The sequence below is a fragment of the Bos javanicus genome, chromosome 4, assembly GCF_032452875.1.
Source record: "Bos javanicus breed banteng chromosome 4, ARS-OSU_banteng_1.0, whole genome shotgun sequence".
Classification (NCBI taxonomy): domain Eukaryota; kingdom Metazoa; phylum Chordata; class Mammalia; order Artiodactyla; family Bovidae; genus Bos; species Bos javanicus.
Genome location: NC_083871.1, coordinates 45,521,371 through 45,535,482, shown reverse-complemented (window position 1 = coordinate 45,535,482; position 14,112 = coordinate 45,521,371). Strand labels below are relative to the sequence as shown.

Below are 14,112 nucleotides of genomic sequence, written 5' to 3'. Positions count from 1 at the left end.
AGCATCGATTCTTCGGCACTCAGCTTTCTTTATGGTCCAACTCTCACATCCATCCATGACTACTGGAAAAACCATAGCTTTGACTAGATGGACTTTTGTTGAAAACAGTAATGTCTCTGCATTTTAATATGCTGTCTAGGTTTGTCATAGCTTTTCTTCCAAGGAGTAAGCATCTTTTAACTTCATGGCTGCAGTCACCATCTACAGTGTTTTAAAAAGCAGAGCTATTACTTTGCCAACCAGGTCTGTATAGTCACAGCTATGGTTTTTCCAGTAGTCATGTATGGATGTGAGAGTTGGACCATAAAGAAAGCTGAGTGCCGAAGAATTGATGCTTTTGAACTGTGGTGTTGGAGAAGACTCTTGAAAGTCCCTTGCACAGCAAGGAGATCAAACTGGTTCATCCTAAAAGAAATTGGTCCTGAATATTCATTAAAAGGACTGATATTAAAGCTGAAGTTCCAATATTTTGGTCACATGATGCAAAGAACTTACTAGAAAAGACCCTGATGCTGGGAAAGATTGAAGGCAGGAGGAGAAGGGGACAACAGAGGATGAGATTTTTGGATGGCATCACTGACTTGATGGACATGAGTTGAGCAAGCTCTGGGAGTCGGTGAAAGACAGGGAAGCCTGGTGTGCTTCATCCATAGGGTCGCAAAGAATTGGACAAAACTGAATGACTGAACAACATAAAATGAGATCTTGACATTCAGACTGCCCGAGTTTGACTACTGACCTAGTACCAGTTACAAGACATTAAGCAGCTGAAACAATAGTTCTGTGTCCCAGGAAAATGAGGGTAATAGTACCTACCTATTAGCATTGTTGTTGATATTAATTGACTTAATTTACATAGAACCCTTACAACAGATATAGAGCCCTTACATATATATATGCATGATATATGTATATGTATGCCTTCAGTTCAGTTCAGTCGCTCAGTTGTGTCCGACTCGTGACCCCATGAATCGCAGCACGCCAGGCCTCCCTGTCCGTCACTAACTCCTGGAGTTTACTCAAACCCATGTCCATCGAGTTGGTGATACCATCCAGCCATCTCATCCTCTGTCGTCCCCTTCTCCTCCTGCCCCCAATCCCTCCCAGCATCAGAGTCTTTTCCAATGAGTCAACTCTTTGCATGAGGTGGCCAAAGTACTGGAGTTTTAGCTTTAGCATCATTCCTTCCAAAGAAATCCCAGGGCTGATCTCCTTTAGGATGAACTGGTTGGATCTTCTTGCAGTCCAAGGGACTCTCAAGAGTCTTCTCTAACACCACAGTTCAAAAGCATCAATTCTTCGGCACTCAGCTTTCTTCTCAGTCCAACTCTCACATCCATACATGACCACTGGAAAAACCATAGCCTTGACTAGACAGACCTTTGTTGGCAAAGTAATGTTTCCGCTTTTGAATATTCTATCTAGGTTGGTCATAACTTTTCTTCCAAGGAGTGTCTTTTAATTTCATGGCTGCAGTCACCATCTGCAGTGATTTTGGAGCCCCCAAAAATAAAGTCTGACACTGTTTCCACTGTTTCCCCATCTATTTGCCATGAAGTGATGGGACCAGATGCCATGATCTTAGTTTTCTGAATATTGAGCTTTAAGCCTTATACGTACCTATATCAGTCACATTATTATTATTACTACTTTTATTTCTCCCAAGCAGAGGACTTCTGATAATGACATTGAGCACATAGTTTGCTCGTCAGTCCAGTTTGAAACTGCTGAACCCTTTCTTCAAACAGCAGTTAATACTTAGAACATATATTTGAACTAAATGCTGTAGATGAATTAATGGTGCCTGAAGCATTTCCTGCAGCCCATCCCTTGGACTCCCTTGGAGACCCCTGGGCACACTATAGAGCACATTTTGAAAACTACTGATGCAGTGAGAAGAATCCAAGGCTTGGAATCAAGACCTGAAATTAGGTTCTATCTGCCATTATCAGGCCATATGACCTTCAGCAGGTGCACCCTGGGCGTCTGTTTCTTATAAAGAATCAGACTAGATCAATGGTTTTCAAACTTGTCTACTTCAAATCCCCAAGTATTCCAGGGAAGAATACCAGGAACTTTTGGAGACTAGGCCCCAGGGGGCATGCTAGCTGAAGAGAAGGAACCCAACAACTTCAAAAGCTGGGGCTCCCCTGTTCATATATAGGAATTGTGTAATATTTGTTTGAAAAATGAGTAACACTGCTAAAGAAATTTTGACTAGATGATAAAAATTTATTCAGTTTTAGTTGTTCTATGCTAAGTTGCTAAGTTGCTTCAGTCATGTCCGACTCTGTGCAACCCCAGAGACGGAAGCCCACCAGGCTCCCCCGTCCTTGGGATTCTCCAGGCAAGAACACTGGAGTGGGTTGCCATCTCCCTCTCCAATGCAAGAAAGTGAAAAGTAAAAGGGAAGTCGCTCAGTCATGTCTGACTCTTAGCGACCCCATGGACTACAGCCCACCAGGCTCCTCCATCCATGGGATTTTCCAGGCAAGAGTGCTGGAGTGGGGTGCCATTGCCTTCTCCTTAATTGTCCTATAGTTCTTAGAAATTCATTCATTGAACTGCAGTAGCAAAAGTGAGAGCATGAATGAAATTCTAAATCTGAAGAAATTGAGAAGTAGAGGAAGTTGTCTGGACTATTTACAGGGCTCTGTGCAGTGACCAATGTATATATCAATATCTCTGATTTCCAGCGAAAACGCAGAACCTCTGTGACATGAATTTTATTTGAATACTTTGTCTCCTTCGTGTTCAGAGGTGCATACACTGGCACAATGATAACTAAGTGTGTGGACCAATGAGAAATATTACCATAAGAATATTATATACTTATAATCCAAAGAGAACTAAAATGAATGATTGTTTAAATACTGTATATTGCAGGACTTTTCTTGGTTGTTAGTGATTTCAGAAAATATATCCCTTCCAAAGTAAATGTCAAATTAAAAATCTACATTTATAATTGCTGTTTTGCTATCGGAAGTATCTGTAAACTTGGAAGCTCTTGACTAGATTGAGATTTGTTTAGTAAATTAAGTTTCCACGTTCTCTCTGGAAATAAAGCTTGTAATTAATTTATGGGTCTGTGGGTCTTGTTTATGGCTTGGATTGGTCCTTAATTTAGTCCGTCTCATTTTCAGCTTGCTAAAAGCAATGAAAACCATATAAATACATGTGACTATATAGAGAGAATGGTAGTATCTATTTATTTGTGGTTTCAATAATGATTAATATGCAGTAGTAAGGGCTGATTACCCTTATAAATATCACATAGAATGGGAGTTGAAGACTGCCCAGTGATTTTTCTCTCCAGTTATATCTCTCTCCCACTATTAAAAACTCCCACTACTGTGTCATTGTTTGTGTGTGTTAAAGTATAATATTTTCAGTGTCACAGATGAAATGTGTTAGCTTGGAGCAGTATCACCCATTAACACTTCAGCATGGCTTAGTTTATCAGATTACTTCCAGAGACTCGGGTCCTGGGGGACTGACACTAGTGATAGTAACAGTCCAATGCGGGACAGAAATCAGTAAGGTCTGCAGCATGGAGGAGGAACATGCACCCACCTGGAGACCAGAATGGGGATGTTGGGAACCATGAGTCCTAACAGGCTGGACAAAGGGCAAGATGTCGATTGAGGGATGCACATATGGAGGGGAAATGCAGAGGCCAAATACTGTGTTTTGTGACCTAGTCCAGTGCCTTGTACATAATCCATCTTCAGTAAATGATGGCTGAATCAAATTGTTTTTGTCCTAGGCTGGTTTTGGTTAGAACTAACGTTGAGATCTAATGTTAATGCATTTTAGTTATTAAAAAGATTTTGTATAGATTATTTTCGATTATTTTCTGAAATCAAATTTCTTATGAAGAGGCATAATTTCCTGTTTTAAATTTGTTTAGATAATACATTGTGTACCAAGAGAAAAAAAATCTTGTTTAAGAAAAAACACTTCAAATATAAAGCATAAATAATTCTTCCTCTAATAAGACAGTTCCTTTTATAGCTATTGAATAACAAATCTGCTACAAGGATTTTTTTTTTTTCATGAATCCATATGTACAGCTCTGATTAGAGGAGGTAAAAGATTCACATCTTCTTCAAATGGTAAATTAGACCCAGTAGGGGAAAAGGTGTATTTTATTATGACAGACTTTGTATTATGAAAGTGCAGAATAGGCCTCTTAAAAAAAAAAAAAAAAAAACCTTAAAAATGTATTTCTTGGTCTCAAATCTCTGTGTTATGGTAACTGTTGATATCGGAAAGGAGTACATTATGGGCATCTTCCTCCAATGCTAATATCATTATTGTACTACAAAACATTTTATATCAAGGTCTCCTGAAGAATAATTTTAATAAACATCCTTTTTATTCTTTTTTTCCTACCCAAGATTTGCTCACATCTGCAGTTTTCAGAATAAACCACAAATGTTAGAACATCTTTACAAAGTAAAACCAACCAGAAGATAATTCTCAACCCAGGTGCCTTGGTTTAAGCCTTGACTCTCTTATTCATTTTCACCTCTGTTTAGATGCACTCATTTTTTAAAAGATCATGTCCATGTAACATTTCAAAATAAGGTTTTGAAAAGTTTAAAAATACATTGTTATCATCAAACTTATTACAAGATTGTGTTAACCTTTTCCTATTCATTTCCAGGGCTACAGCAACACACAGGGGCCAGATTATCTTCAAAGATGCTTTAGCCCAGCAATTGTGTGAACAAGGAGGTAAGAATCATCTTTGACTACTTCATATTGGTTGTGTCAGAATTGTTCATGGTAGGTCCTATTTACTGAGTAAGCATTTCATGACTGTTACTTGATCATATGCTTTGTAAATGGAGTTATTGACCCCTTACTGCTAAGTCGCTTCAGTCGTGTCCAACTCTGTGCGACCCCATAGACAGCAGCCCACCAGGCTCCCCTGTCCCTGGGATTCTCAAGGCAAGAACACTGGAGTGGGTTGCCATTTCCTTCTCCATTGACCCCTTAATATATCTAATAATTATCTTGTTGCTACTTACTAATAAAGATCTGTAGACTTCTGAAGATACTAAGTGTGAGCACAATAAACCAACAGGAAATTTATCTTCTTCTCATACATTTTTTTCTTAATGAATTATGTTTAGTTATCTTGGAAATATGAATCTTAGTTATTTTAGAATTTTACAGAAACATACCCGCTTAATTTACTACTTAAATTTTTTATTAACTTTGTCAAAAATGTTTATTGCTTTTAATATTTGATTATGTTATATATGAGCATTGTATAGCATCCATATACTTGTTTCAACCATGTGCACTATTAATTTCAGATGCAGCATCATTTTAGGTACATTAGGTGTACGTTAAGTAGTCACATTAAGCTTTGTGACTGCCTCATACACATCCAGACTCTCACAAAAGTCTTATACCAAAGTCTTATAGATGCACATATGTAAATGCATGCATGTGCACGCAATGGAAAGGTAAATACCAAGGTCTGTGCCCCCACACAAGTTTATTCCCACTACCTCTCGAGCTTCTATCCAACTTTGCTTGTGTCTTCATTGTTGTATTTACTATTTAACATAGAACTTTCTTATGAAAAGTGATGGATATCATCCTTAAGAGACTGAGCTTCTCGAGTATAGGAGCCATGCCTTAGTGCTCTTTGCTGTCCCAGAAACTGGCACAGTGCTTAGCATATGAGCCTTTCCAAAAATGTTGATAGGCTGAATACAAGTTTTTCCTCAGCCATACATATATTCCTTGATTTAAGCATCCTGACAATTAATATATTTGAAGCCAGTCTTTGTATATATCATCCCAATTTCACCATCGTCATGGACATATTGTCAATTTTTGTTTACAGAGTGATATTTGGGGGAAACTTGTTAGCTTAATTACAGTAGTGAATTTAAAGGAAATTTCTACTAATTATCTCTCTGCTGAAGAGATTCTAATGGGTTTAAGAGAGAAATGAGGAAAATTATGTGGGTTTTTGAAAGACTTAAGATAGTGCTGTTTATTATTTGTAGTAATATATATATCACTAATATAGCTTCATCTAAGTAATGTGATACTTGATAACTATTACTGGAAAACTTCTGATTGTTTATATAATAACTCAAATTAGAAAACCCCACTCTAATTCTAGCTGCAGATATATTATCAGTATTCTTAGTTTGTTTGAACAGATTTGTATTCTGTGACCTTTGAGAATAGAAAAGTGTGATAGCCTTTGTAGTAGGCTGAAGAAATCTATCACACTGTAAATCTTTTTTCAGACTATAAAAGTGTTCAGATTACTGAAAATATAGAACACCATATATATTATATGTATCTTCTCCTGATTCTATGCAGTTTTCTGTCCAGAAAATTGCATAGAGTCAGGAGAAGATATGTCTACTTTTATTAACATTTATCATTGCCTAAAATCTGATTTATTTTAAGCCTTGGACTTTTGAGCCTCTTCTGTTGTACATAAATTGTTGGGATTTGATTGATTTGAAATGAAAAGAAAAAAAAAAAAAACAAGAAAAATCAGGGGAAAAAATTCTCAACCAGTGAGGAAGAAAGTGCCTTACATAGTAGTGTTATGCCTGACCATAATTTACACAATGGTAGATGGGTATATTATTAAAAAATGCCTTTCAGCCCAGGACCAGAGGAAAACATCGAACTTTGCAACAGCACCTAATCAACTGAACTCATATCAGTCCATCCAAGATAAGGTGGAAAGAATACTAACAAGAATGATGGCTTCTTGCTGTCAGGAATAATAAAGGAAATAATTGGTGCTATAAAATATATATTTATTTTGGTCCTATCTACTTCTGATTAAAACATTAATTATATCCTCAAATAAAATAACATAAATTTAACACGTAATAATTTCCTATGGATTGGTGGGGAATAGCCAAGTATTAAAGAGGGTAAAATGACAGTCTCTGTATACCACAGGACAGTATCTTTCAATCCCAACATACTTGGTAGTTTTTTTTATTTCACTTAAATTAAGGAATTTAAACAAAGCAAATTTTGCTTTGTGGAGCTTGAGTATAGCTATTATTACAGGATGATTACTGGCTAAGCATATTAACTACTTTTTATTGAAGTAGAGTTGATTTACCATGTTGTGTTAATTTCTGCTATACGGCAAAGTGATTCAGTTACACACACATATATGGTTTTTCTTATATTCTTTTCCACTATGGTTTATCCCAGAATATTGAATATATTTTCCTGTGCTGTACAGAAGGACCATATTGTTTAGCCATCCTATATATAATAGTTTGCACCTGGTGACTCAGGCAGTAAAGAATCTGCCTAAAATGTGGAAGACGCAGGTTCAATCCCTGGGCTGGGAAGATCCTCTGGAGAAGGGCATGGCAGGCCACTCTTGTCTGGAATTCTTTCCTGGAGAATTCCATGGACAGAAGAGCCTGGTGGACTATAGTCCATGGAGTCACAAAGAGTTGCACACGACTAAGTGACTAACACTTTCACTTTTACAAGCATATTTTTTTTAAAAAGTGAAAGACTCAGAAAACATACTGACAATATGTTAGAAGATTCCCCCTCTCTCCTGCTTCCCATTAGATCAGGGGGATCAGGGGCTATCCCCTCCTTGGGGAATTGTGTACTAGCCTCCTCCCTACTTTCCCTTCTCCCACTGTCTCTGTACTCTGTACAGAGCTGCTAATATGGAAATAGGATTCTATCATTACTCTGCTTCGAGCCCTTCAATATCTCAATGGGAGGCAATAGTTTATCATCAGAGGAAAATCACTGCTGCTGTATAAGAATTCTTGACAACCTGGCCTTAGTTTTCCTCCTCTGCTTCATTTGTTGTTATCCTTTCATTTCTCTTTAAAATTCCTGGAATGCCTGTCTCTCAATCACCCATGTTATTGGCACTCTATACTCTTTGTTTTCTTTGTCTGAACGACCCTTTTTCATCTTTTTGTCTTCTTTGTCTAGCTCAGGGTTTCAGATCCTGCTTAGGTATTACCTTCTCCTGAAAAAAAAAAAAAATCTTAGATCCCTTTTATGCTCCTCCTTGAGCTGGTCTTGGCAACTCTTATGCATGGTGACATAACTCTCAAAGCCCAGTAATACTACAAATGGAAAACCTGCCAGCATTGCTGTGTGCCATAATGCACGCTAAGCACACCACAAATATGGACTTGTTTATACTGCAACCCTCTAAAGAAGGAACTGTTATTATCTGCACTTGACAGATGAGGAAAAAAAGGTACAGTGAGAATAACTTGGTTAAGATCTCACAGTTAGAAACTGATCGAGCTGACATTAGAGTCCAGGCAGTTTGGCTAATAGTCCATGATATTAGCCCTCACATTACATTGCCTATCAAAGAAGTCTGTTACTTAAGCATGCATTCATTCATTTGATAAGTGATATTTAATACTGTAATAAGAACATTAGCATACATGCCTTGTCTGTTGTTAGCTATAAGTTCCTTGAGAGTAGTAACTGGGCTCTTTATTACTAAATCTCTAAAAAGTGAAAGTGAAAGTTGTTCAGTCATGTCTGATTCTTTGTGACCCCATGGACTGTACAGTACATGGAATTCTCCAGGCCAGAATACTGGAGTGGATAGCCTTTCCCTTCTCCAGGGGATCTTCCCAACCCAGGGATCGAACCCATGTCTCCTGCGTTGCAGGTGGATTCTTTCCCAGCTGAGCCACAAGGGAAGCCTACTGAATCTCTAAAGCCTTCCACAATGTCCATTGGATAGTGTGCACTCAATAAATGTTATTGAATGAACGAACAGTTAAAGTAATATGAAATTGGACTTCAACGTATTAGCTCTGAGAAGCTGCTTTCCCTCCGACAGGGCTCTCCAGCAGCCTGCTGAGTAGAGAGGTAGGCTGGAGAGCCACCAGCATATGGATGCTGAGGAGGCAATGTACTCATCCTGAGAGTCCCCCAGAGAAGGGAGGAAGAGGCTAGTGTGGAATGTTAGGGATTGCAGGGGTGGGAGAAAGAAAGAATTCTGGAGAAGGATCAAGCTTCAGAAATGGGAGTCCTAGGGAAAATATTTCAACATGGGAGAGGCATTCAAAAGGGACAGAGGCTTCCAAAAGAATGGAGAGGAGAACAAGAAAGAAGCTTTAGAAATTTTCAATCAACAGGTCATTGGCAATTTAATGCGAGGATGGTTTCGAGAGTGGCCAGACCACACAAGGCACTTGGTTGCTTGAAAAGCTCTTGCCTAAGCTTTGGAATCCAACAGTCAAGAGAAGTGGAGAAGGCAATGGCACCCCACTCTACTACTCTTGCCTGGAAAATCCCATGGATGGAGGAGCCTGGTGGGCTGCAGTCCATGGGGTCGGGAAGAGTCGGACATGACTGAGCGTCTTCACTTTCACTTTTCACTTTCATGTATTGGAGAAGGAAATGGCAACCCACTCCAGTGTTCTTGCCTGGAGAATCACAGGGATGGGGGAGCCTGGTGGGCTGCCGTCTATGGGGTCGCACAGAGTCAGACATGACTGAAGTGACTTAGTAGTAGTAGTAGTAGTAGTAGTAGTAAAGGGAAGCAACTGTTGTGAGTTGAGAAGTAAATGTGAAACATTTTTTAATTTGAGGCTTTGACAAGGGAAACTATTGATTGTTCTTGCTCCCTAATGCTGCAGCAGGGGCCCCAATAAAGACTTGCCTGAAATAAAGAAATAAAAATAAAGTTGAGGCTTTGAAAAAGTCTAGTATTAAAAGAAAGGAGAGAAAGGCCACTGAAGTGGAAAGCAAGTTCAAGGGAAAGATGGATTCTCTCTTTGTCTCTATTTCTCTCTCTGTCTCTCTCTCTCTCTTTCAGACAGTATTTATAGACTTTCACTGCCTTGTAAGACTTTCATTGTCTTGTAGAGAGAGACCATCAGGAGCTCACCTAGAATTGAACAAATTGGATTTAGTACTCATTCCAGAATAGGAGAAGGAAGATATGCAGGTGACACCACCCAAATGGCAGATAGCAAAGAGGAATTAAAGAGCCTCTTCCTGAAGGTGAGAGAGGAGAGTGAAAAAGCTGTCTTAAAACTCAACATTCAGAAAGCTAAGATCATGGCATACAGTCCCATCACTTCATGGCAAATAGATGGGGGAAAAATGGAAGCACTGACAGACTTTATTTTCTTGGTCTCCAAAATCACTGCGGATAGTGACTGCAGCCATGAAATTAAAAGATACTTGCTCCTTAGGGAAAAAACTATGAAAACCTAGACAGCATATTAAAAAGCAGAGATATCACTTCACTGACAGAAGTCTGTATAGTCAAAGCTATGTTTTTTTCCAGTAGTCATATATGGATGTGACAGTTGGACCATAAAGAAAGCTGAGCACAGAAGAGTTGATACTTTCAATCTGTGGTGTTGGAGAAGACTCTTGAGAGTCCCTTGGACTGCAAGGAGATCCAACCAGTCCATCCTAATGGAAATCAGTCCTGAGTGTTCATTAGAAGGACTGATGTTGAAGCTGAAGGAAGCTCCAATACTTTGGCCACCTGATGTGAAGAGCTGACTCATTGGAAAAGACCCTGATGCTGGGAAATACTGAAGGCAGGAGGAGAAGGGGCAACAGAGGATGAGATGGTTGGATGGCATCACTGACTCAATAGGCATGAGTTTGAGCAAACTCCGAGAGATAGTGAAGGCGAGGGAAACCTAGCATGCTGCAGTCCATGGGGTTACAAAGAGTCAGACACTCAGACATGAATGAGCGATGAAACAACAACAGCATGATTGGAAAATTATGAAAGCAATCATTATGATTATTTGGGCCTATATTTTATGATTTTGGTTCAAGTTTAAAGAGAAGGAGCTTTTCTCTGAATTGGATATTATCAGCAAGTAGGTGTATTCTGTGGTTGAGGATCTCAATAAATCTTTTCCAGAAGGAAAGCAGAGCAGAGTCAAGCTAAGACTGTAACTGATAAAGAAGCAGCAGTCACTTCTATCAGCCAGGAGAGAGGGACACATGGTGTATTGTGAGTTGGACAGTGTTCTGGTTGTGCTCACATTCAGGTGTGATTAGAGTGGTCCTGTGTGTATTGACCCACCATGATTATAGAGTGGCTTTGTCTGAAGCTGATGTTCTGTGAGATTGTTTCTGTTTGCCAGAAGAGCACCATGGCCCAACTGTGAGTGCCAGGCCAGCTTCTGGATGTCAAGGGCTGCTTTTCCTTTCTTGAGGCCTGGGGGAGAATGATGTTAATAGATAGTCATTGTCTTTTGGGTTTAGGCTTTATGAGGATTTTTGAATCAGAAAAATAGGTCTAGATCCAGGTTTTGTGTTACCAAACTCTCTAGAATCTCTGGCACAAAACACAAGCTCAGTAAATGAGAAGGGAAGGCATCTTGCTGGAACAAAATTGTATCCGGGGTCAGCCTATAGGTAATAAAAAGACTAACTAGTTAAGTGTGGTAAGATTACAGATGTGTATTTTTTTTCTTTGAAGTTATCTGCATTTTCTGTTTTTTATAGTGAGTTTTAGTATTATTCAGGTTGTAATATTTATCACTAAAATAATGAATATAAAGTTATACTTATGAAGGAGGGGGACAACTGCTGAGGCAAGTGGGAAAAATCACTTTTAGGGACTGAAGGAAAATTCTGAATTACAACTCCCATGTCTCTTCCTCTGTGAGGTCTTTCCTGGCTCCCATAATGCGATTGGTCCATGTTGTCATGATTGTTTGTTTAAATACTCAAGTCTGTCCCCTCAACCCTTACTTGAAGCTTCCTAAATCCAGCAACTATGACTTAATTTTTTGTTTTTCTTAATATCTAACAATGCTTGGCATAAACAATATACTCTGTAAATGTTTGCTGACCTTATACTTTATACATTTGAAAAATCTGTCTCTCCTGAAAAAAATCTTTAACTCTGAACTTTTGCTATAAAACACCATGAGGCAGTGTGGCTATTACCAAAGCAATGTTCCCTATACTGACCTTGGGTTGAAATTATGAATTGTTGCACTAAGAAATCTGAAAACTGTTCACATATTTTCATCTAAAAACTAATGAGTCCTCTGAATGCTCTTGGACATAAACCATACTGGGGATTTTATGTCTTTACCTTGAATCCCAGGGTCCCAAGCAATTATAAGCATCTATCCAGTTGAATTCTGCTGTCAGTTGTAGTGCAGATGAGGAAGCAGAGTTTTCTCATTTCCAGTCTGGAGTGGGGGTAGGCAGGTGCCAGGTTGTATACTCCCAGTTGTTTTGGAAAGTGGAAGATGCTTAGGTTCATTCACCAGCAGTAGAAAATAAAGCAGGGAATTCATTTAACATACAGTACTCAACAAGGATTATAGAATGCATACTATGTACCAGACTAAGCTAGATCTTGGGATATAACAGTGAACAGAGTAAAGATCCCTGCTTTACTGAAGCCTACATTGTAGTGGAGACGATAGACAGTTAACATGAGATATAATAAATGCCCCCTTCATGGATCACGGACTTGCTGTCTAATCATCTATCCTCTGCTGCCTCATCCTCCTGCTGTCTTCAGTCTTTCCCAGCATCAGTGTCTTTTCCAATGAGTCTGCTTTTAGCATCAGGTGGCCAAAGTGTTGGAGCTTCAGCTTCAGCATCAATCCTTCCATAAATATTCAGTGTTGATGTCCTTTAGGATTGACTGGTTTGGTCTCCTTGCAGTACAAGGGACTCTCAAGAGTCTTCTCCAACACCACAGTTAGAAAGTATCAGTCCATGAGTGTTCAGTGCAAACTCCAAGATATAGTGAAGAACAGAGGAGCCTGGCATGCTGCAGTCCGCAAAAAGCTGGACGTGACTTAGTGACTGAACAACAATATATTAAATGAGTAAATGTGACACCGTGTTAGAAAGTAGCGAGTGCTATACGGAAAAATAAGAAGACCTAAAAATAGGGCAGGGTAAGATAACAGAGTTGGGTGGAGGGGAGAAAGGCAGGCTTCAATTTTAAATAGGGTGGCAGGTAAGTCAGGCAGGCCTCATTAAGGAGATAACATTATAGCAAAAACCAAGAAGGTATCTGCGGGATTGTCCAAAAATGTCATTAGGTGATTTCAAAGACAGATATGGTAGTGTTTTATTAACTACAATTCTCAGTCTCATCTCAGTTCAGTTGCTCAGGCATGTCCAACTCTTTGTGACACCATGGAGTGCAGCACACTGGCTTACCTGTCCATCACCAACTCCAAGAGCTTGCACAAATTCATATCCATCAAGTCAGTGATGCCATCCAAACATTCATCCTCTGTCGTCCCCTTCTCCTCCTGCCATCAATCTTTCCTAGCATCAGGGTCTTTTCAAATCAGTTAGTTCTTGGCATCAGGTGGCCAAAGTAATGGAGTTTCAACTTTAGCATCATTCCTTCCAAAGAAATCCCAGGGCTGATCTCCTTCAGAATGGACTGGTTGGATCTCCTTGCAGTCCAAGGGACTCTCAAGAGTCTTCTCCAACACCACAGTTCAAAAGCACCAATTCTTCAGCACTCAGCTTTCTTTAAGGTCCAACTCTCACATCCACATGACTGCTGGAAAAACCATAGCTTTGACTAGACAGACCTTTGTTGGCAAAGTAATGTCTCTGGTTTTAATATGCTATCTTGGTTGGTCATAGCTTTTCTTCCATGGAGCAAGCGTCTTTTAATTCCATGGCTACAGTCACCATCTGCAATGATTTTCGAGCCCAAGAAAATAAAATCTGTCACTATTTCCACTCTTTCTCCATCTATTTGCCATGAAGTGTTGGGACCAGGTGCCATGATCTTAGTTTTCTGAATGTTGAGTTTTAAGCCAGCTTTTTCTTTCATAGATATTTACTTTTCACTTGCTTCATCAAGTTAAATTCATGACTTGAATTTAAATCTGAGTAAAATTGCATTTTAAAGACATCCCCCCAGTTGTCTGTCTTCAGTTCAGTTCAGTTCAGTTCAGTCGCTCAGTCATGTCTGACTCTTTGCGACCCCATGAATCGCAGCACCCCAGGCCTCCCTATCCATCACCAACTCCCAGAGTTCACTCACATTCACGTCCATTGAGTCAGTGATGCCATCCAACCATCTCATCCTCTGTCATCCCTCCTGCCCCCAATCCCTCCCAG

The 14,112-nt window shown here is 39.4% G+C and overlaps 1 protein-coding gene across 4 annotated transcripts in view; it reads left to right on the top strand.

Moving 5' to 3' along the window:
• RELN (reelin) overlaps positions 1-14,112 on the top strand; it is a 557,702-nt gene that overhangs the window by 235,025 nt on the left and 308,565 nt on the right. For all 4 annotated transcript variants that reach the window (XM_061413895.1, XM_061413894.1, XM_061413897.1 and 1 more), the window contains one exon: positions 4,670-4,740. In XM_061413895.1, coding sequence (XP_061269879.1) covers positions 4,670-4,740 — 71 coding nt within the window. The remainder of the gene's footprint in view (positions 1-4,669; positions 4,741-14,112) is intronic.